The following is a 24,150-nucleotide window of genomic DNA, read 5'->3' as shown; positions in this document are numbered from 1 at the left end:
TAATCCAATTCCTATGTGCTTGGTATAATAAATGAATTAAAACGTTCTCATTTGCTAAAATACATTTTTATGCGAAAATGTGCATATTTTTTCATAGTATTGTTTGGCTTTAAATAAAGATTAAAAATGTTTTATATAAAGTTTCCCAAGTTTATAATTTTTTTCATTGAGGCACAATTAACATGTAGCATCATATTAGATTCAGGCATACAATGTGAGGATTTGATATTAGAACACACTGCAAAGTCATCACCATAGTAAGTTTAGTTACTGTCTACCACCAAGGTCACAGCAACTTTGTTTTATAATGAGAACTTCAAGACTCATGAAGCACTACCATATTACTGACTATAGTCACCATGCTGTATGCTACATCTCCATGGTTTATTTTGTATCTGAAAGTCTGTACTTCTCAACCCCTTCTATCCACTGCCCACCGCCAATCCCTCTTCCCTCTGGTAAACACCATTCTGCTATGTCTATGAGTTTTGTTTTTTTAGATTCCACATGTAAGTGAAATCATATGGTATTTGTCTTTCTGACTTAGGTCCCTTAGTGTAATACCCTCACGGTCCACCTATGTTGTCACAAATAGCAAGAATTACTCTTTATTATGGCTTGAGGATATTTTATATAGTTTACATACACACATCTTTTTCTTTTTAGAGGGAAAGGATGGGGGGTTGAAAGAGAATCTTAAACAGGCTGTACTCAGTGCGAAGCCTGATGTGGGGCTTGATCTCACAACCCTGAGGTCATGACCTAAGCCAAAATCAAAAGTCAGACCCTTAATTGACTGAGCCACCATGACCTCCTCTCCCATATCTTTTAAAAAATATTTTCTTTTATTTGAAAGAGAGAGAGAGACAGAAAACGAACACCCTTGCAAGCAGAGTGTCAGAGAGGGGAAGAGAGAGGGAGTTTCAAGCAGACTCTACCATGAGCACGGAGTCCGACTCAGGGCTCGAGCTCACTGACTCTGAGATCATGACCTGAGCCATAATCAAGAGTTTGACACTTCACCGCCTGAGCCACGCAGGCACCCCCTCACCCCACTTCTTTTTTATCTGTTTATCCATCAACGCACTCTTAGACAGACATCATTTCCTGGCTACTGTACAGAACACTGTGATGAACATAATAGCACATATACCTTTTTGAATTTGTGTTTTCTTTCTTTTTTTGGAAAAATACCCAGAAGTACGATTACTGACTACGATGTTTCTAATTTTTTTGAGGACCCTCCATACTATTTTCCGTAGTATCTATACCAATCATTTGTCTTTTTTGATAGAAGCCATTCTGCCAAATATAAGGTAATATTTCATTGTGGTTTTGATTTATATATATATATATTTTTTGGATTTATATTTTCCTCATGATTAGTGATGCTAAGTATTTTTTCAGGTTAGTTGGCATTTGCATGTCTTCTCTGGAAAAATATATCTTCAGGTCCTCAGCCCATTTACTCAAATTTTCTTTTGCTACTGAGTTTTAGAAGTTCTTTACATACTTTGGATATTAATCCTTTACCAGATACAAATTACAAATTTATTTTCTCCCATTCAAGGCGTTGTCATTTCTTTTTATTGATGGCTTCTTTTGCTGTATAGAAGCTCTTTTGTTTGATGTAATTTCATTTGGTTTTTGCTTTGACTGCCAATCTTTTGGAGTCATATCCAAAATAATGATTGCTAGGATGGACGCATAGTTTACTGCCTAAGGTTTCTTCTATGGTTTCAGGTCTTATATTCAAATCTTTAATCCATCTGAGTTAATTTTATGTATAAGACACTAGTCTAGGGATCCCTGGGTGGTGCAGCGGTTCGGCGCCTGCCTTTGGCCCAGGGCGCGATCCTGGAGACCCGGGATCGAGTCCCACATCGGGCTCCCGGTGCATGGAGCCTGCTTCTCCCTCTGCCTGTGTCTCTGCCTCTCTCTCTCTCTGTGACTATCATAAATAAATAATAATAATAAATTAAAAAAAAAAAGACACTAGTCTAGATTCATTCTTTTGCATGTGGCTGTCCAGCTTTCCCAGCTCCATTTATTAAAGCAATTGTCCATTCTCCATTGTACATTCTTGGCTCTTTTGTCATAGATTAATTAACCATGTAAGCATGGGTTCATTTCTGGGTTTTCTATTCTGTTCCATTTATATGTCTGATTTTATACCAATAGTGTACTGTTTTGATTACTATAGCTTTGTAAAATAGTTTGAAATAAAAAAGCAGGACACCTTTAGCTTTGTTCTTCTTTCTCAAGATGGCTTTTGCTATTTGGAGTCTTTGTGGTTCCATAGAAATTTGGGGATTGGGATTTTTTTCTTGGTGGCTCTAAAGGTTTAACAATATTTCTATTTTAAAAGAGCCAGCTCTTAGTTTCAATGATCTTTTCTACTCTTTTTAGTTTTTATTTCATTTACTTCTGCACTTTTCTTTTTTTTAAAGATTTTATTTAGTTATTTATGAGAGACAGAGAGAGAGAGAGAGTGGCAGAGGCACAGGCAGAGGGAGAAGCAGGCTCCATGCAGGGAGCCTGATGCGGGACCTGATCCCAGGACCCCGGGACCCCGGGACCAAGCCCCAAGCTGAAGGCAGACGCTCAACCACTGAGCCACCCAGGTGTACCTTCTGCACTTATCTTTATTCTTTCTTTCTTCCTACTAATGTTTGGCGTTCTGTTCTACTTTACAGTTCTTGTATGTGTAAAGTTAGATTGAGAGTTTTCTTGTTTGTTAAATAGGCCTTTATCACTACCAGTTTTCCTCTCAGAATTGCTTTTGCTATTTCCCATAGATTAGTTATGTTGTATTTCCATTCTCATTTCTCTCAAAGTGTTTTTTAATTTCTTTTAATTTTTTAATTTCTTCATTGACCCACTAGTTGCTTAGTAACACATTAATCTCCACATACTTGTGGCTTTTCCAGTCTTTTTCTCTTGTAATGGATTTTTTAGTTCTATACCACATGGTCAGAAAACAGGCTTGATGTGATTTTAATATTCTTTTCTTTTTTTTAAAGATTTTATTTATTTATTCATGACAGACACATAGAGAGAGGCAGAGACACAGGCAGAGGGAGAAGCAGGCTCCATGCAGAGAACCCGACGTGGGACTCGATCCTGGGTCTCCAGGATCACGCCCTGGGCTGAAGGCGGCGCTAAACCACTGGGCCACCAGGCTGCCCTGATTTTAATATTCTTAAACTTATTAAGACCTGTTTTGTGATTATCATGTAATCTATCCTGGAGAAGTTTCCATGCGCAATTAAGAATGTGTGTTCTGTTGTTTGTTCTATATATACCTGTTAAGTCCACTTGGTCTGCTGTGCCGTTTAAGTCTAATGTTTCCTTATTGGATTTCTGTTTGGAAATAATTGGGTTATTAGAGTCCCATACTATTGCTGTATTGTTAATTTCTACCTTTAGGTCTGACAATAATCATACTATATATTTAGATGTTCCTCTTCTGGCTCTATAAACATTTGTCATTGTTAGATCTTCTTGTTAAATTGGTGCTTTTCTCATACGGTGCCATTGTCTCTTATTACATAGTCTTTTTTAAGTCTTTTTCTGGTATGTATAGCTACCCCAACTTTCTTTTGGTTTCCATTTGCATGGAACATCTTTTTTCATCCCTTCATTTTCAGTCTGTTTCCTTACATGTGAGGTGAGTCTCTCTCTTTTTTTAAAGATTATTTATTTATTCATGAGAGAGACAGAGAGAGGCACAGACATAGGTAGAGGAAGAAGCAGACTCCCTGCAGGGAGCCCGATGTGGGACTTGATTCCAGGACCCCAGGATCATGGCCTGAGCCAAAGACAGACACTTGACCACTGAGCCACCCAGGCATCCCTGAGGTGAGTTGTAGGCAATATATAGATAGGTCTTATTTTTTTAATACATTCAGCCACTGTTTTTAGATTGATGATTTTAGTCCATTTACATTTAATTACTGATAGGTATGTGCTTACTGTCATTTTGTTGTTTTCCAGCTGTTTTATAGTTCTATAGTTCCTTTCTTCTTGTCTCTCTTCCCTTATGATTGATGACTTTCTTTAGTATTATGCTTAAGATTCTCCTCTGATCTTTTTTGTATTTGCTATAGGTTTTTGCTTTGTGAATACCATGAGGCTCACATGTAATAGCATATATATGCAGTGGTCTATTTTAAGTTGATAATAACCTCAGTTTGAACGCATTCTAAAACACATTTTCACTCTTCCCACTGCACATGTTGTATGTTTCTGATGTCACATTTTACATCTTTTTATTTTGTGTATTGCCTAATTATTATATTTATGTTTCACTTTTGTCTTTTAACCTTCACACTAGCCTCATTTAAGCACTCAACAGCCCTAATCCAGAGCATTAATAGTACTTTTTTCCCCCCAGGTGTTTAATCTGAATCCTGGTTTTTAGAGTTTCTCTAATCATGAGAATTCTGGCTGCTCAGTGGATGAGAAGCCCCCTCTCCAAAGTCTCTGGCATGTCAAGTCATAGGGTCAGAGAATTGCCCACCAAGATATCTAGCTCCTCAAAGGCAAAGGACTTGTGCCAACCATGTACAATAGATCAGATCTTGACTGACAGAAATGTAAGCAGGTAGATAGGAAGGCAATAAGAGCCACAAGTGCCTACAATGCAGCACCAAGTGCACTGTAACAAACAGCTTTGCAACTCACCTGTCATTATGCATAATTTAATAAAAGTAGAACTTCCTTAAGGCCTGAGGTATGTACTTAGGGCACTCTGCAATCATAATAATAGTGCCCATTTGCCCAGTAAGGATATGTAATGATTCTCATTCTGTTTTAAGAGGTCCGGCTATTAGGACTTTGGAATTGCAACACTTGTTTTATAATAGTAAAAAGATGGGGATCCCTAGGTGGCTGAGTGGTTTAGGCCCTGCCTTTCGCCCAGGGCCTGGTTCTGAAGTCCCGGGATCGGGTCCCACATGGAGCCTGCTTCTCCCTCTGCCTGTGTCTCTGCCTCTTTCTCTCTCCGTGTCTCTCATGAATAAATAAATAAAATCTTAAAAAAAAAAAAATAGTAAAAAGAAGTAACGTTCATTCTAAAAGTGCTATGCAAGTGATTACACTATACAACTTACCTCAGTATAAAATTCAAGTACACAATCTCTTAGACTTAATTATTTAAAAAACAAAACAAAAACAAACAGAAAACTACTTCTGAAACTTACTTTCCAAAATTTGGTTCTAATTTGGCAAAAACAAACAAACCTTTAATTTACATCAGGCCATTTACATTCTTTATCAGCTTAGTATGAACAATTGTGTGTTATGATTGAAAAATTCTAATGTATTTGATTACAGGTTGCTGCTTAACCTGTTGGAGCCATTATATACCACAGAATATTATGTGTATCCTATTATCTTAGCAGAATCCAAACTTTACTGAGGTAAAAAAAAGAAAATCTAGAAGCTGAAAGAGATAAACAGTTGGTACACAGAGGGTTCTTAGGATAGTGAAAATACTCTGTATGATGCTAGAATGATGCCTATATGTCATCCACCCAAACTCAAAGAATGCACAACACCCAGAGTTAACTTTAATGCAAACTACGGAGTTTGGGTGGTGGTGATGTGTCAGTGCATGTTCACCAATGGCAACAAATGTCCCACTCTGGTGGGGATGTTTGTAGTGGAGGAGGCTGTACATGTATAGGTGCAAGGGAATATGGGAAATCTCTGTACCTTCTTCTCAATTTTGCTGTGAAACTAAAAGTGCTCTAAAAAAATAAAATAAAGCTTTAAAAACAAACAAAAATCAGCCCCCAAATTTTAGATAAATAATTGTGAATCTGAAAGAATGATTCATGCTAGACAATCTCTGTGCTAAGCAATAAACAGAATATTCATTATATTTACACTTCAAGTAAACCTACCAGACAGATTCCATGAATTGTGGATACAGAGTTTTGTAGTCATTGTCAAAGTCAATCCATCGGCCAAGTCTGGTAACAGTGGACTTTAAAAATATGAATATTAGAGTTATTAGAAAATGATAATTGTTACTGTGCATCAGTGTATTTCATTTCTATCATCACCACATACAATGATTTTGGGAAAACAAAATAACCAATGTTTCAATTAAATCTATATTGTAAACAGCATACTACGTAAGATTAAGAAACAGTTTTCTTGGCATTCATTCTACATGCAGATGATGTTACTTATAAATATTAGTATTTCTTCATAAAAGTCTACCCAAACTACCATTTGGCAAATAGCATAGGTATAATTGTTGCTGGCAAGAATCATCATGGATGCTAAAATTCATAAAGAGAAGTATAAGAAATAGGATATTTGTAAAGACTTTCCCCATAGCATACTTAATTAGGAAGGAAAAATTGCAAACTAACAATGGAGAAACCTAGCATATTATGTTAGTGAAGAAAATTATTATCACGAATGAGGCAGGCCTCCTGGGAACAGCAGATGTCACTTCTGAGCATTCTTGTCAAAAATGCATACATAGGGCAGCCCAGGTGGCTCAGCGGTTTGGTGCCGCCTTCAGCCCAGCGCCTGATTCTGGAGACCAGGGATTGAGTCCCACGTCAGGCTCCCTGCATGGAGGCTGCCTGTGTCTCTGCCTCTCTCTCTCTCTCTGGTCTCTCATGAATAAATAAATAAATCTTTAAAAGAAAAAAATTCATACATAACCTAAACATAATCATGAGAAAACATCAGACTTTGGGGGACTTGCTACAAAATAACTGGTCTGTACTCTTTAAAGTGACAAGGTCAGGTGCCTGGCTGGTTCAGTGGGAAGAGCATGCGATCCTTGATCTTGGGAGTTGTGAGCTCGAACCTCATGTTGGGTGTAGAGATTAAGTAAGTAAATAACACTTAAAAAAAATAATAAAAAGACACAAAAGTGACAAGGTCATGAAAGACAAGGACTGAGGGAATCCTTCAGATTGAAGTAAAATAAAGAGGAATAACAACTACATGCAACGTGTGTTCTTAGACCGGGTTCTGGATCAGAAATTATTTTGGAACAAGGGGGTTAAATCTGAAGAAGGTCTATTACATTGTATCTGTTAATTTATTGCTTTTGAAAATTATGATTATTGAAGGTGTTAGAATTTGGGACGTAAGAGAGGAGTATAGAGGAATTCTGTTTCTGAAATTTTCTAATAAGTCTGAATTATTTTAAAATGAAAAGTTAAAAAAAATTTTTAAGGGACGCCTGGGTGGCTTAGTGGTTGAGCATCTGTGTTTGGCTCAGGGCGTGATCCTGGGTCTGGGGACTGAGTCCCACATCAGGCTCCTTATGATGAACCTACTTCTCCCTCTGTCTATGTCTCTGCCTCTCTCTCTCTGTGTCTCTCATGAATAAATGAATCTTAAAAAAAATTTTTTCTTTAAGAAAAAGAAAAAAAAAAAAGCCACAACACAAAATTCATTAGATTTTTTCCCTCTGACAACCAGGCAAGAAAGTCTGAACAAAGTTAGGTTAAAAAAATGTTATTTTTAATAAAAAAATTTAAAAATTAAAGTTAGGGAGAGAATTGAGGAGTTCTGATTTTCAGGTTGATGAAATCAGATTTTATTTATCAAAGAAGAGAAGGTACTCAAAATTCTGAGCAGAGAGGACCATGATGAGCAGGCTCACGGGGGAGAGAACCTGGCAGGCTGAGTGCAAAAAACCAGAACACGAGCCCCATCAGAAGATGGTTAAATGCAGGAAGGCAAGTAGGAGGCCAGGGATTAGGCTGGAGGAATGCAATGACCAGATAAGACCCTGAAGAAGAAAGACTTGATAGGATTTGGCACTTGATTTAATAGTGAGGATAATGTGTGCAGCCTAGGAGACTAATACTGTCGGCAGAACAGGGAACTCTGAATAACAACAAATTTGAGAAGACAAAGTGGTAAGAGAGTGAGAGTCAGACATGTTTTTAAGATCTACAGACACACTAGCTGGAGAACCAGGGAGGAAAGGGGTCCCCTGCTCCTCTACCATTAGAACAAGAGAGGCTGGAGCTCTGTCAGCCTATTCACAGGACTTATGAACAGCAGCAGGTAGGATGGGAGTCAAATTAATAGTACACTGAAGCCAAACTGGAATTGTTTTTAACACCTGAATTTTTTTACTGTGACATTCAAGTTAATTTACTTGCTAGGACAGCCTGATTCCTGTCATACACAGTGAGAAGGTGGAGACTAAACACTGAAGAAAGTCGAGCATATAGAAACCAGAAGAGAGGGTGCAGTTTAACCTAACAGCTTAATAGGGTTGTAGGTGGAAGCAAAAATACTTCTTTAAAGAAGATGGTCAATCCTCTTATGTCACAACCTCATACAAACAGCCATATTTTTGGACGTATCTCATAAAAAGCACCAAAGGAGTGCAAACCTTTTCAATTCCCATTTAAAAATTAAAGTTTTTGTTCATCTTACTGAAAATAACCCAACATACCTTCCACTCAGTAGAATATCTCATCACAATTGCTCGGCACTGATTGTTATACTCTACAATCCCCATTTTGGCTACATCTTCTGGTCCTCTGATTCCCAGTGTCTTATCAATTTCATATTCCTGAAAATTTGCAATAAGATTGTTAATATCCCTGCCCTATAAAATAAATGCAATTCAGCAACTCTAGAAAATAACACAGATTTTTAAAAATTCGGTCTAAAAAAATCTATAGAGAAAGCAAACTATAAATAGTATTGTAGAAACAAAGTACATTATAGGAAAAATTCACCATACTTTAATATACTATATGATAAAATCCAATGGTTATTAAAAAATCAGATTATTATAAGGCTGGTGACCCAAACATACCACAGGTAAGCCATGACAATCCCATCCAAATCTTCTGTCAACGTGAAACCCACTCTGGTGAGCATATCTGGTAACTATATCTTTAATTGTCCCTGCAAGTATATGTCCATAGTGAGGCAGTCCAGTTGCAAAAGGAGGCCCATCGTAGAACGTAAATCTAACAGAGACAATAAAAATGTGTTAAATTAATTTAAAACAGCAAAAATTTAGGACATTTTTCTATAGACAGCTCCTATCACAGTCTTCAGGGAGAAGAAAAGCAGCAAGACCAGAAAATTCACAGACGTGAATGGTTAGTTATTTACTGAAAGGTCCTGCCTTCAAAAAAGCTAGTTATGGCGGAGCTGGGATGACTTCCAATCAGGCTACCCACACTTTGTTTATGAGTTACATGACATAAAGGGAGTTCATCCCCATCCTGAGTTACCTCATCAGTAAAACAGGAACAAGCACCTATCTCATAGTTTTTGAACACAGAGACATATGAAGAAAACAATAAAGAAATGACTGGTTTTTAAGTGAATGGAGACTACAAAGGCAGGATGTACTCCAACAGGAAGCTAAGACCAGTCTAGTGCTTAAATGAGGGTGGTAACAATGAGAAAAGAGTGATTAAAAAAAACCCTCTATTTAGACCTAAGAGAGCAGCATCTACTCTCATTTAAAACTTATCCATTGGGGATCCCTGGGTGGCTCAGCGATTTAGCACCTGCCTTTGGTTCAGGGTATGATCCTGGAGTCCCAGGATCGAGTCCCACGTCAGGCTCCCTGCATGAAGCCTCCTTCTCCCTCCTCCTGTGTCTCTGCCTCTCTCTCTCTCTCTCTCTCTCATAAATATATAAATCTTTAAAAAATAAAATAAATAAATAAAATTAGAAACTCATCCATTCAACACATAACTACTGCTGCAAGTACCTGCTACATAGAGAGCTAGGTGACTGGGAGCACAAGGAAGGATAACGTTTCTGCCTTCATGAACTCAGTCTAAGAAATGACTGTTTTTAAGGATTCTACCATTACGAAAGAAATTCACATACTTTGGCTTATGTTTAGATTGCGTTAAGCATTCTTGAAAACAATTAAATTCGGACCAGAACTGCAAGATTTTTTCTTCTTCAGCAGGAAAATTGATGTTTTCTGGAACTTGCTGAACCATTTTGTTGTTGCTGCAAGAGAAAATCAAGTGTATTACTTTCAACAGAGAAGTCTAGGAATAGCAGAGGGGCATGTTAAAATGAGGGTTGGTATTAGTATCCATGACACTACAGGATACTGTAAAATAAACATTACAGCTTTTTTGAAATACAGTACACAAACCAATTCTGTGGGTGCAACCATGAGCATGCTCTAATTCCAGAACATCTTCACCAATGCCCTGCCTGCTCTACTCCAAAAGCCTGGATATGTTTGTTAATAGTCATTCCCTACTCCCTTCTTGCCCAGCTCCCTGGCAACCATTAATCTGCTTTCTGCTCTGAGTTTTCCTATTCAGGACATTTCATATAAATGGAATCATGTATCTAGCTTCTCAGAATTATGTTTTCAAAGTTCATCTATGTTGTAACATGTCTTCATACTTCATTATTTTTTATGGCTGAATAAGTATTTCCTTGTATGCATATGCTGCAGTGTTTATCCATTCATCAATTCATGGACATTAGGAATGGTTCCACTTTTCGGCTACAATGAACATGCCTGCTATTAACATTCAGCTGTAAGTTTTTATGTGGACATGTTTTCAGTTCTCTTGGGTATATACCCAGGAGTGGAATTGCTGGATCATATGGTAACTGTTTAACTTTTGAGAAACTACCAAAAAAATGGGGATCCCTGGGTGGCTCAGTGGTTTAGTGCCTGCCTTTGGCCTGGACGTGATCTTGAAGTCCAGGATTGACTCCCACATCACACTCCCTGCATGGAACTTGCTTCTCCCTCTGGCTGTGTCTCTGCCTCTCTCCCTCACTCTCTCTCTCATGAATAAATAAAAATCTTAAAAAAAAAAAAAAAAAAGAGAGAGAGAGAGAAACTACCAAAAAATGTTTTCTAAAGCTGCTGCTCATATTACTTTCTTCCAGCAGTGAATATATATTTCAGTTTTCAGACCCCTGGGTGGCTCAGTGGTTGAGTGTCTGCCTTCGGCTCAGGGCGTGATTCCAGGGTCCTGGGATTGCGTCCCTCATCGGGCTCCCTGCATGGAGCCTGTTTCTCTCCTCTGCCTGTGTCTCTGCCTTTCTCGCTGTGTCTCTAATGAATAAATAAAATCTTAAAAAAAAAAAAAAGTATTTCATTTTTTCTACATCCTCACTCCTGACTGTCCATTTTTGGATTATAGGAAATTCTAGTGGGTATGAAGTGGTATCTCGTTATGATTTTGATTTATATTTCCTTAATAATTAGTGATGTTGACCACATTTTCATATGCTTATTGGCAATATTTGTATCTTACTTGGAGACATTACCATTTGTCCTTTGTCCAATGTTTAAACTGGGTTCATACTTCAATGTCTAAGTATAATATTATAATATAATATTAAGTTCTTTTGTTTTATTTTTTATTTTTATTTTTTAAAGATTTTTATTTATTTACGACAGAGAGAGAGAGAGAGAGGCAGAGACACAGACAGAGGGAGAAGCAGGCTGCGTGCCAGGAGCCTGACGTGGGACTCAATCCTGGTCTCCAGGATCACGCCCCGGGGCCAAAAAACAGTGCTAAACCGCTGGGCCACCGGGGCTGCCCTGGGTTGTCTTTAAATTGTTGAGTTCTAAGAATTCTTCATATATTCTAGACGAAAGTCCCTAATTGTTACAGAATTTGCAAAAAACTTTCTCCCTTTCTATGGGTTGTCTTCTTTTTTTTTTTTTTTTTAAAGATTTTATTTTAGCGCCACCTTCAGCCCAGGGCCTGATCCTGGAGACCTGGGATAGAGTCCCCTGTCGGGCTCCCTGCATGGAGCCTGCTTCTCCCTCTGCCTCTCTCTCCTCTCTGTGTATTCTCATGAACAAATAAATAAAATCTTAAAAAAAAAATAGATTTATTATCACTTGAGAGAAAGCAGGGGGAGGGGCAGAGAAAGAGGACAGCATCTCCCACTGAGCAGGGACCACCATGGGCTTATCCAGGACCCAAGATAACAACCTGACTAAAGGCAACGTAACGAAGAGCCACCCAGGTTCCCCCAGGCCATTACTTTTTTATCATATGTAAAACATTGTTTAAAATTGAAAAATTCTAATGTATTTGATTACAGGTTGCTGCTTAACCTGTTGGAGCCATTATATACCACAGAATATTATGTGTATCCTATTATCTTAGCAGAATCCAAACTTTACTGAGGTAAAAAAAAGAAAATCTAGAAGCTGAAAGAGATAAACAGTTGGTACACAGAGGGTTCTTAGGATAGTGAAAATACTCTGTATGATGCTAGAATGATGCCTATATGTCATCCACCCAAACTCAAAGAATGCACAACACCCAGAGTTAACTTTAATGCAAACTACGGAGTTTGGGTGGTGGTGATGTGTCAGTGCATGTTCACCAATGGCAACAAATGTCCCACTCTGGTGGGGATGTTTGTAGTGGAGGAGGCTGTACATGTATAGGTGCAAGGGAATATGGGAAATCTCTGTACCTTCTTCTCAATTTTGCTGTGAAACTAAAAGTGCTCTAAAAAAATAAAATAAAGCTTTAAAAACAAACAAAAATCAGCCCCCAAATTTTAGATAAATAATTGTGAATCTGAAAGAATGATTCATGCTAGACAATCTCTGTGCTAAGCAATAAACAGAATATTCATTATATTTACACTTCAAGTAAACCTACCAGACAGATTCCATGAATTGTGGATACAGAGTTTTGTAGTCATTGTCAAAGTCAATCCATCGGCCAAGTCTGGTAACAGTGGACTTTAAAAATATGAATATTAGAGTTATTAGAAAATGATAATTGTTACTGTGCATCAGTGTATTTCATTTCTATCATCACCACATACAATGATTTTGGGAAAACAAAATAACCAATGTTTCAATTAAATCTATATTGTAAACAGCATACTACGTAAGATTAAGAAACAGTTTTCTTGGCATTCATTCTACATGCAGATGATGTTACTTATAAATATTAGTATTTCTTCATAAAAGTCTACCCAAACTACCATTTGGCAAATAGCATAGGTATAATTGTTGCTGGCAAGAATCATCATGGATGCTAAAATTCATAAAGAGAAGTATAAGAAATAGGATATTTGTAAAGACTTTCCCCATAGCATACTTAATTAGGAAGGAAAAATTGCAAACTAACAATGGAGAAACCTAGCATATTATGTTAGTGAAGAAAATTATTATCACGAATGAGGCAGGCCTCCTGGGAACAGCAGATGTCACTTCTGAGCATTCTTGTCAAAAATGCATACATAGGGCAGCCCAGGTGGCTCAGCGGTTTGGTGCCGCCTTCAGCCCAGCGCCTGATTCTGGAGACCAGGGATTGAGTCCCACGTCAGGCTCCCTGCATGGAGGCTGCCTGTGTCTCTGCCTCTCTCTCTCTCTCTGGTCTCTCATGAATAAATAAATAAATCTTTAAAAGAAAAAAATTCATACATAACCTAAACATAATCATGAGAAAACATCAGACTTTGGGGGACTTGCTACAAAATAACTGGTCTGTACTCTTTAAAGTGACAAGGTCAGGTGCCTGGCTGGTTCAGTGGGAAGAGCATGCGATCCTTGATCTTGGGAGTTGTGAGCTCGAACCTCATGTTGGGTGTAGAGATTAAGTAAGTAAATAACACTTAAAAAAAATAATAAAAAGACACAAAAGTGACAAGGTCATGAAAGACAAGGACTGAGGGAATCCTTCAGATTGAAGTAAAATAAAGAGGAATAACAACTACATGCAACGTGTGTTCTTAGACCGGGTTCTGGATCAGAAATTATTTTGGAACAAGGGGGTTAAATCTGAAGAAGGTCTATTACATTGTATCTGTTAATTTATTGCTTTTGAAAATTATGATTATTGAAGGTGTTAGAATTTGGGACGTAAGAGAGGAGTATAGAGGAATTCTGTTTCTGAAATTTTCTAGTAAGTCTGAATTATTTTAAAATGAAAAGTTAAAAAAAAATTTTTAAGGGACGCCTGGGTGGCTTAGTGGTTGAGCATCTGTGTTTGGCTCAGGGCGTGATCCTGGGTCTGGGGACTGAGTCCCACATCAGGCTCCTTATGATGAACCTACTTCTCCCTCTGTCTATGTCTCTGCCTCTCTCTCTCTGTGTCTCTCATGAATAAATGAATCTTAAAAAAAATTTTTTCTTTAAGAAAAAGAAAAAAAAAAAAGCCACAACACAAAATTCATTAGATTTTTTCCCTCTGACAACCAGGCAAGAAAGTCTGAACAAAGTTAGGTTAAAAAAATGTTATTTTTAATAAAAAAATTTAAAAATTAAAGTTAGGGAGAGAATTGAGGAGTTCTGATTTTCAGGTTGATGAAATCAGATTTTATTTATCAAAGAAGAGAAGGTACTCAAAATTCTGAGCAGAGAGGACCATGATGAGCAGGCTCACGGGGGAGAGAACCTGGCAGGCTGAGTGCAAAAAACCAGAACACGAGCCCCATCAGAAGATGGTTAAATGCAGGAAGGCAAGTAGGAGGCCAGGGATTAGGCTGGAGGAATGCAATGACCAGATAAGACCCTGAAGAAGAAAGACTTGATAGGATTTGGCACTTGATTTAATAGTGAGGATAATGTGTGCAGCCTAGGAGACTAATACTGTCGGCAGAACAGGGAACTCTGAATAACAACAAATTTGAGAAGACAAAGTGGTAAGAGAGTGAGAGTCAGACATGTTTTTAAGATCTACAGACACACTAGCTGGAGAACCAGGGAGGAAAGGGGTCCCCTGCTCCTCTACCATTAGAACAAGAGAGGCTGGAGCTCTGTCAGCCTATTCACAGGACTTATGAACAGCAGCAGGTAGGATGGGAGTCAAATTAATAGTACACTGAAGCCAAACTGGAATTGTTTTTAACACCTGAATTTTTTTACTGTGACATTCAAGTTAATTTACTTGCTAGGACAGCCTGATTCCTGTCATACACAGTGAGAAGGTGGAGACTAAACACTGAAGAAAGTCGAGCATATAGAAACCAGAAGAGAGGGTGCAGTTTAACCTAACAGCTTAATAGGGTTGTAGGTGGAAGCAAAAATACTTCTTTAAAGAAGATGGTCAATCCTCTTATGTCACAACCTCATACAAACAGCCATATTTTTGGACGTATCTCATAAAAAGCACCAAAGGAGTGCAAACCTTTTCAATTCCCATTTAAAAATTAAAGTTTTTGTTCATCTTACTGAAAATAACCCAACATACCTTCCACTCAGTAGAATATCTCATCACAATTGCTCGGCACTGATTGTTATACTCTACAATCCCCATTTTGGCTACATCTTCTGGTCCTCTGATTCCCAGTGTCTTATCAATTTCATATTCCTGAAAATTTGCAATAAGATTGTTAATATCCCTGCCCTATAAAATAAATGCAATTCAGCAACTCTAGAAAATAACACAGATTTTTAAAAATTCGGTCTAAAAAAATCTATAGAGAAAGCAAACTATAAATAGTATTGTAGAAACAAAGTACATTATAGGAAAAATTCACCATACTTTAATATACTATATGATAAAATCCAATGGTTATTAAAAAATCAGATTATTATAAGGCTGGTGACCCAAACATACCACAGGTAAGCCATGACAATCCCATCCAAATCTTCTGTCAACGTGAAACCCACTCTGGTGAGCATATCTGGTAACTATATCTTTAATTGTCCCTGCAAGTATATGTCCATAGTGAGGCAGTCCAGTTGCAAAAGGAGGCCCATCGTAGAACGTAAATCTAACAGAGACAATAAAAATGTGTTAAATTAATTTAAAACAGCAAAAATTTAGGACATTTTTCTATAGACAGCTCCTATCACAGTCTTCAGGGAGAAGAAAAGCAGCAAGACCAGAAAATTCACAGACGTGAATGGTTAGTTATTTACTGAAAGGTCCTGCCTTCAAAAAAGCTAGTTATGGCGGAGCTGGGATGACTTCCAATCAGGCTACCCACACTTTGTTTATGAGTTACATGACATAAAGGGAGTTCATCCCCATCCTGAGTTACCTCATCAGTAAAACAGGAACAAGCACCTATCTCATAGTTTTTGAACACAGAGACATATGAAGAAAACAATAAAGAAATGACTGGTTTTTAAGTGAATGGAGACTACAAAGGCAGGATGTACTCCAACAGGAAGCTAAGACCAGTCTAGTGCTTAAATGAGGGTGGTAACAATGAGAAAAGAGTGATTAAAAAAAACCCTCTATTTAGACCTAAGAGAGCAGCATCTACTCTCATTTAAAACTTATCCATTGGGGATCCCTGGGTGGCTCAGCGATTTAGCACCTGCCTTTGGTTCAGGGTATGATCCTGGAGTCCCAGGATCGAGTCCCACGTCAGGCTCCCTGCATGAAGCCTCCTTCTCCCTCCTCCTGTGTCTCTGCCTCTCTCTCTCTCTCTCTCATAAATATATAAATCTTTAAAAAATAAAATAAATAAATAAAATTAGAAACTCATCCATTCAACACATAACTACTGCTGCAAGTACCTGCTACATAGAGAGCTAGGTGACTGGGAGCACAAGGAAGGATAACGTTTCTGCCTTCATGAACTCAGTCTAAGAAATGACTGTTTTTAAGGATTCTACCATTACGAAAGAAATTCACATACTTTGGCTTATGTTTAGATTGCGTTAAGCATTCTTGAAAACAATTAAATTCGGACCAGAACTGCAAGATTTTTTCTTCTTCAGCAGGAAAATTGATGTTTTCTGGAACTTGCTGAACCATTTTGTTGTTGCTGCAAGAGAAAATCAAGTGTATTACTTTCAACAGAGAAGTCTAGGAATAGCAGAGGGGCATGTTAAAATGAGGGTTGGTATTAGTATCCATGACACTACAGGATACTGTAAAATAAACATTACAGCTTTTTTGAAATACAGTACACAAACCAATTCTGTGGGTGCAACCATGAGCATGCTCTAATTCCAGAACATCTTCACCAATGCCCTGCCTGCTCTACTCCAAAAGCCTGGATATGTTTGTTAATAGTCATTCCCTACTCCCTTCTTGCCCAGCTCCCTGGCAACCATTAATCTGCTTTCTGCTCTGAGTTTTCCTATTCAGGACATTTCATATAAATGGAATCATGTATCTAGCTTCTCAGAATTATGTTTTCAAAGTTCATCTATGTTGTAACATGTCTTCATACTTCATTATTTTTTATGGCTGAATAAGTATTTCCTTGTATGCATATGCTGCAGTGTTTATCCATTCATCAATTCATGGACATTAGGAATGGTTCCACTTTTCGGCTACAATGAACATGCCTGCTATTAACATTCAGCTGTAAGTTTTTATGTGGACATGTTTTCAGTTCTCTTGGGTATATACCCAGGAGTGGAATTGCTGGATCATATGGTAACTGTTTAACTTTTGAGAAACTACCAAAAAAATGGGGATCCCTGGGTGGCTCAGTGGTTTAGTGCCTGCCTTTGGCCTGGACGTGATCTTGAAGTCCAGGATTGACTCCCACATCACACTCCCTGCATGGAACTTGCTTCTCCCTCTGGCTGTGTCTCTGCCTCTCTCCCTCACTCTCTCTCTCATGAATAAATAAAAATCTTAAAAAAAAAAAAAAAAAAGAGAGAGAGAGAGAAACTACCAAAAAATGTTTTCTAAAGCTGCTGCTCATATTACTTTCTTCCAGCAGTGAATATATATTTCAGTTTTCAGACCCCTGGGTGGCTCAGTGGTTGAGTGTCTGCCTTCGGCTCAGGGCGTGATTCCAGGGTCCTGGGATTGAGTCCCTCATCGGGCTCCCTGCATGGAGCCTGTTTCTCCCTCTGCCTGTGTCTCTGCCTTTCTCGCTGTGTCTCTAATGAATAAATAAAATCTTAAAAAAAAAAAAAGTATTTCATTTTTTCTACATCCTCACTCCTGACTGTCCATTTTTGGATTATAGGAAATTCTAGTGGGTATGAAGTGGTATCTCGTTATGATTTTGATTTATATTTCCTTAATAATTAGTGATGTTGACCACATTTTCATATGCTTATTGGCAATATTTGTATCTTACTTGGAGACATTACCATTTGTCCTTTGTCCAATGTTTAAACTGGGTTCATACTTCAATGTCTAAGTATAATATTATAATATAATATTAAGTTCTTTTGTTTTATTTTTTATTTTTATTTTTTAAAGATTTTTATTTATTTACGACAGAGAGAGAGAGAGAGAGGCAGAGACACAGACAGAGGGAGAAGCAGGCTGCGTGCCAGGAGCCTGACGTGGGACTCAATCCCTGGTCTCCAGGATCACGCCCCGGGGCCAAAAAACAGTGCTAAACCGCTGGGCCACCGGGGCTGCCCTGGGTTGTCTTTAAATTGTTGAGTTCTAAGAATTCTTCATATATTCTAGACGAAAGTCCCTAATTGTTACAGAATTTGCAAAAAACTTTCTCCCTTTCTATGGGTTGTCTTCTTTTTTTTTTTTTTTTTTAAAGATTTTATTTTAGCGCCACCTTCAGCCCAGGGCCTGATCCTGGAGACCTGGGATAGAGTCCCCTGTCGGGCTCCCTGCATGGAGCCTGCTTCTCCCTCTGCCTCTCTCTCCTCTCTGTGTATTCTCATGAACAAATAAATAAAATCTTAAAAAAAAAATTAAAGATTTTATTTATTCACTTGAGAGAGCGTAAGCAGGGGGAGGGGCAGAGAAAGAGGAGCAGCAGTCTCCCAGCTGAGCAGGGAGCTCACCATGGGGCTTATCCCAGGACCCTAAGATAACAACCTGAGCTAAAGGCAGACGCTGAACCGAATGAGCCACCCAGGTTCCCCAGTGCTTTCTGATTATTGTAAAACTTGTTTTAAAATCATATTCTCCACTTATTTTTTTTTATAAAATTTTTTAAATATTTTTCTTTATTTATGATACGCACACAGTGAGAGAGAGAGGCAGAGACACAGGCAGAGGGAGAAGCAGGCTCCATGCACCAGGAGCCCGACGTGGGATTGGATCCCGGGTCTCCAGGATCGCGCCCTGGGCCAAAGGCAGACGGCTAAACCGCTGCGCCACCCAGGGATCCCTCTCCACTTATTTCTTAAGTATAATATAACATTAAAAAATTGTAGATAATATACTTCTAAGAAGAAACAAAAAAATCTTGTAAGTTCTATGTAAGCACACTAAAAATTCATTAATAACCTGAAAAAGTAAATCTCATTGTAGGTAAGAATTCTTACCCACACTCACAGGACAGAAAACACTTCTGTTGAGATAACCTCATTTCTTTTAGGAGAACAAATAAAACCTAAAAAGAATTTAAAGCTAAAAAGATGAAGACTTCTATAGGCAAGTAATTGCCAGCTCATTCCAATTTTCTCTTTTATCCCTTTTATTGCTTACTCATGCTTTTTACAAGAGACAAGCTGTATACATTCTGGATTTAGTCCCAGTGAGATAAGTCTTATAGTGGCTTTTTAGAGTCTTAATAACCATTGCAGAAACACTTTATCAATCTGGGGCTTAATTATATAGTGAGCTTCCTACAGCCCATTCCTCCTCAAAGCCTATTTATTCTTACATAATAATTCTAATAAGGTTGGTGACCAGGTTTCTAAGCCAACATCAGATTAAAAGGGGACAATACTGCTAATAAGAAAATAACAGAGAAGCTAGAGAATCTTAAAAACTCAAGAACTTAACAGTCCAGGAACAAAGGGACCTATATACTTAAATTCTGAAAACATCAAAACCTAAGCACAGTAACTGATCCATGCCATCCAAAAAAAGCCTTTTAAATATATAACATTTTTAATTTTTAAGCTTTTTTTTTTTTAAACCAGCAATGTCTCTCCTTTTCTTTCATTTATTTTTGAGATGTGACGCTGTCTTTTGGTTTATATTAGGAAAAAAAAATAAGAAAAGAACATGGGGGCCATTTAATGAATCCAGGCATCCATTTCTGACTAAGTGTGTCATTAACTGGTATTAAATAGAAGTTGAACGGCATTTTGGATCTTCAGATCTTGTTACAATGTCTGGCCTTTCATGGATGGAAAGGGTACTGGTCTGTGCACTTAATGATTTATGAGGGGTCCACCTGAAACTGAAGGAGCTTCATCTGAAGATTATAACATCTTTGGGAACCAACACATTTCTGTCACTTCTCACTCGTCAAGGCCAGTTCTATGGGTACTGACTGCAGCAGACTCACCAGAACCACCTTGGACTGAGAAGTAAGAAGCTGCATTTTAACAAGATTCTAGAGGGTTAGCATGCACATTAAAGTTTGTAAGTCATACTCTTGAACTGTTCTGTTATTCAGGATAATGTACCTGAAATTAATTAATTAATTAATTAGTTTTCGAGAAAATGAGATTTAAGCTTTGGGTGAAGATGGCTCATAAATTTTACAAACTTTCTAGGGAGCTTCTATTCCCCAAAGTTTTTTTTTTTTTTTTTAAAGTTTTATTTATTTATTTATGAGAGACACACAGAGAAGAAAGGCAGAGAAAGAGGCAGGCTCCATGCAGAGAGCCCGATACGGGACTCGATCCCAGGACCCCAGGATCACACGCCAGGCCTAAGACAGGCACTCAACTGAACCACCCAGGCATCCCTATTCCACAAAGTATTAAGGATCACTGCATTATTATGCCAAACACAAACTCAACATAATGGCACAGAAGACCATGTATCAGTGACCGGGCTATGGCGGCTGCTGAGGAGAAACAGCCCCCATGCATAAATCACAGGATTGCTCTGGCCCTTCACATCCACTGGAGAGCTGTACCTGCAAACAGCATCCAGTATCCACAGGGCGTGGGGTGTGGGGAGCAGGAGGGAGATTAGTAACCAGGTTGTGCTAAGGGTAGCAGTCTCCTCTTAACACAATCCTCACCCGCCAATCTTCTGTATTCCAGACTCTCCCAGATCTCCCTAGTGTCAACCTTCTACTTAGAAATTTCTAGATACCCTCCTTGACTTTTACTTGTGTTTATGTCAATAGATCTTAAAAATGCATACAAAAATATCTTTAAAATAAATATCCATGGGGTGCCTTGGGTGGCTCAGTCAGTTAAGCACCTGACTCTTGATTTCAGCTCAGGTAATGATCTCAGGGTCTGAGATCATGCCCTTCAGCGGGCTCCATGCTGGGCATGGAGCCTCCATAAGATTCTCTCTCTCCCTCTCCCTGTTTCTCCCCTGTGCTCTCATCTTCTAAAAACATAACAAGATACAATACAAATTTAAGCTCTTCCTTGCCACAACTGCTCCCGTGTGCACTAGCAGTTCCACTATTCCTTCCCATTACCTGAAATCTGAGTCCCCCTAATAGTACCAGATAATTTCCACATCCAATTGATCACCAAGGTCATGTCAATCTGACCTCTAATTCTATTTCTGTTTTCTCTTCTTCCCAGGTCTTCATAATATGTCACATTAAGTCAAACTGAACCCCAGAGGCAGGTCTATCTCTAGCCTTTTCTCAGCGTAGTCATATCCTTTTAACTATACCCTGCAGATATACTTACACAAATGTATAAAAATATGCACAAAGATGTTAACTGAAGCATTGCTCCTACAGATAAATATGTGAAAACAACTTAAACATCCATGAATAAGTACAAGAAGAGACTTAAAACATAAATATGTAAATAACATCTATGTTTAAGTAATTTTGTATTTGAATTTAGAAGGCTACACCTACCAAACTACTATGGGAGTGGAGTACGGCATCAAAAAACGGGTCTTTACTTATTACCTCATACCACTCTTCTTCTTTTTTTTTTTTTGGTATATATTCGCTTTATTACAAAACTTTTAAAATAAAGAGAAAAGTAAATACGGTATACCTGACATACCACCTTCCTAATGGAGCTCTGAAAGTATCATTTTCGTATTAAAAAAAATTCAGTCACTCCTCTCTCCCCAAAAATATGCACACTTTTCCTCCTGACTTTTCCTCTTACAAAACTCCAGCTCTAGGTACATCTGTCTCGGACGCGGCTGGGAAACAAAACCCCTTTCCTTATCTGCTCTCCTGCATCTGGACCTCTCTCCACGCACTTCAGCGCCACCTTGCTGAAATATCGCTGAAAGGATGCTCGCTCCTCCTCAGAATAGCCCTCCCTGAGTCTGTTTCTCTTACACACTGTGGTCTGCTCCACACTCTCCAGCTGCAAGCCCGGTGCCCGCAGAAGCGCCTGCAGAAGCACGTGTACCGTCAGGGTTCAGTGTTTGTCTGAAGGAATCGCTGGGCCAGCGCCCTTATTTCCATCAGCGATACTGACTCTTGATTTCAGTTCACGTCAGGATCTCGAGATGGTGAGGTCAGGCTCCCCGCTTATGCGGAGCCTGCTTTAGACTCTCTTCATCTCCACCCCAGCGTCCCTTCCCCGGTCGTTGGGGCTCTCTCAAATAAATAAATCTTAAAAAACAAAATCAAATTCCAAAGCCAATGCTGGAAGGGTTGTGCCGGGAGGAGCCCATGAAGTGGACTAGACTGAAAAGGCAGGTGGGAGGAGTACCACCACTCGTTCCCGCAAGCCACTTCGCCCGCCTCTCAACGTAGCAAACTACCACATCTGATTCTCGCAGCCAGCCAACCACCCGGCAGGCGCGGCGGGGCGGCGGTGCTGAAGGGGCCCGCGGGCAGGGCAGGGGGAGTGACCTGGGGCGACCCCGCGGGCAGGGCACGGGGTTGGAGTACGTGGGGCGACGCCGCGGAGAGGGCCGGGTGACCTGGGGGCGTCTCCGCGGGCAGGGGTACCGAAGAGGACCGCGGGCAGGGCGTAGGTACCTGAAGGGCCCGGGTGCGGGCGCGCCAAGAGGGAACCGCGTGCACGCCGCGTCGGGCGTCCAGAGGTGATGCAACGCTCTGACAGCGCCCGGCAGGGAGGAGAGGCTGGTCTGCGCCGGCCAACCAGCGTGCGCCGCCCGCCACCCATCAACAAGCCGAATGCCGATTGGTTGTACGGGCCCCGGCCACGCCCACCCTGACGCGCGGCGGCACGCTCTGGGAAGGCGGCCGTGCGCTCCGGCGGAACGGCTGTGGGCGGTGTCGGGCTCGGGGCTGGGGACTGTGCGTATTCAGGCATGGTAATCGGGCGGCTGTGCCGTGCAGCCCCGACCTGCGTGACCATTGAAGGGTTCAGGGTTGCGGGGCCACCTGCGACGGGCCACTGGTACTGCGGGGAGGGGGCACCTGCGGGCGGGTTACCGGCACAGCCCTAGAGGGGCCCCGCAGCCCTCCGGAGTCCCTTCGTCCTCCTGTACAGCCATGGTTCACGAGCCTCACGCACACAGTAACACAATAGAAGGGAAGGAAATGCTTGTTGACCAGGTTTAGTTATCCCTGTCTTAACATTTCCTGTGATGAAAATATGTATTTGCTGCTTTATCGATCTGCTCGTTTAGTTTATTGTCAGTGCCATGGGTCTGCTGGCACCTGGATCTGCTAGTTCAAAACCAAAGGGAAGCTGGAGCGGAAGGGCAGCGGGCTTCAGGCTTTGGCACCAGAGACTGAAGGAGAGGGGAGGCCTTACAAATGCAGAGCAATCCTGCAGCAGCTTCCTGCATCCCTGGGCGAGTCTGTGCAAGCATTTGTTCACAGTCCCACTCCAGGATGAGAGTTGGGGTCTCGTGGCCTTGCTCAAGGGGGAAACTAACTAGTCAGGAACTCAGCTGGGCACCTACATCTACTAGTGTTTCTTCAGCTTATTAACCAGAAGGACTCCACTCTGTGTTGTTCATTTTTATCATCTGTCCAGCCATTCCAGATTAGAGCAGGAGAGATGCCTTGAGGAGAAAAGGTGGGGATGACAGTTCTGATAATTTAAAAGTTGGATTGAGAAACAACTTTATCGCACTGTTGAAAAGTGATAAGGCTAAATCCAGAAGTTGAGCGAGTGTGTGTGTGTGTGTGTGTGGGGAGATTCTAGGAAAAAAGTTAAATGTGGTCAAAATCCACAACTCAGATCAGAGTTGAATCTCAATTGTTAGAGTAGGAAGTCAATAGGTAATGGGGTACCTGGGTGATGGGCATTAAGGAGAGCACATGATGTTATGAGTGCTGGCTGTTATATGCAAGTGTTGCTTGTCTGAAATGTCTTGCATTTCAGTTAGTTGTTCATCAGGACACAAGTACAGAACTCAGGCTGATTTGTATTCAACTTCTTTAAGAAAAAAGGCAAAATGGAGGTAAAGTATATTCTATACAATCAGAAATAAGTATGTC

General features: G+C 39.8%; 2 protein-coding genes and 1 non-coding gene across 3 annotated transcripts in view; all 3 read right to left on the bottom strand.

Annotated features, from left to right (window-relative positions):
- Window positions 1-10,005, bottom strand: part of LOC121484920 (isoleucine--tRNA ligase, cytoplasmic) — a 62,793-nt gene extending 52,788 nt beyond the window's left edge. The window contains exons 1-4 of the mRNA XM_041744737.1: window positions 9,856-10,005; window positions 8,819-8,975; window positions 8,450-8,569; window positions 5,910-5,992 (exon numbers count right to left, since the gene is read on the bottom strand). Coding sequence (XP_041600671.1) covers window positions 5,910-5,992; window positions 8,450-8,569; window positions 8,819-8,975; window positions 9,856-9,974 — 479 coding nt within the window. The 5' untranslated portion in view covers window positions 9,975-10,005. The remainder of the gene's footprint in view (window positions 1-5,909; window positions 5,993-8,449; window positions 8,570-8,818; window positions 8,976-9,855) is intronic.
- Window positions 10,006-12,623: 2,618 nt separating this feature from the next.
- LOC121485189 (isoleucine--tRNA ligase, cytoplasmic-like) lies at window positions 12,624-22,804 on the bottom strand. The gene is made up of 5 exons (XM_041745280.1): window positions 22,714-22,804; window positions 16,582-16,710; window positions 15,549-15,705; window positions 15,180-15,299; window positions 12,624-12,721 (listed from the first exon to the last, which is right to left on the bottom strand). Exons 2-5 carry the CDS (start codon window positions 16,698-16,700, stop codon window positions 12,635-12,637), a joined length of 483 nt encoding a protein of 160 aa, XP_041601214.1. The 5' UTR covers window positions 16,701-16,710; window positions 22,714-22,804; the 3' UTR covers window positions 12,624-12,634.
- On the bottom strand, window positions 20,601-20,732 carry LOC121486029. The gene has a single exon (XR_005986510.1). It is a non-coding gene; the product is annotated as a small nucleolar RNA SNORA84 (small nucleolar RNA).
- Window positions 22,805-24,150: the final 1,346 nt, after the last annotated feature.

The sequence above is a fragment of the Vulpes lagopus genome, chromosome 2, assembly GCF_018345385.1.
Source record: "Vulpes lagopus strain Blue_001 chromosome 2, ASM1834538v1, whole genome shotgun sequence".
Classification (NCBI taxonomy): Eukaryota; Metazoa; Chordata; class Mammalia; order Carnivora; family Canidae; genus Vulpes; species Vulpes lagopus.
Note: the sequence above shows the minus strand (reverse complement) of the source record. Positions and strands in the feature narration are given on the sequence as shown.

What these genes read in the sequence shown, in the direction of transcription:
- LOC121485189 (XM_041745280.1), bottom strand. Translation starts at nt 16,700, where the DNA reads ATGGTTCAGCAAGTTCCAGAAAACATCAATTTTCCTGCTGAAGAAGAA. An exon ending in ATTGTCATGGCTTACCTGTG is followed by an intron (nt 15,300 to 15,548) that starts GTATGTTTGGGT and finishes GCAAATTTTCAG; the next exon opens with GAATATGAAATTGATAAGAC. An exon ending in GATATTCTACTGAGTGGAAG is followed by an intron (nt 12,722 to 15,179) that starts GTATGTTGGGTT and finishes ATATTTTTAAAG; the next exon opens with TCCACTGTTACCAGACTTGG.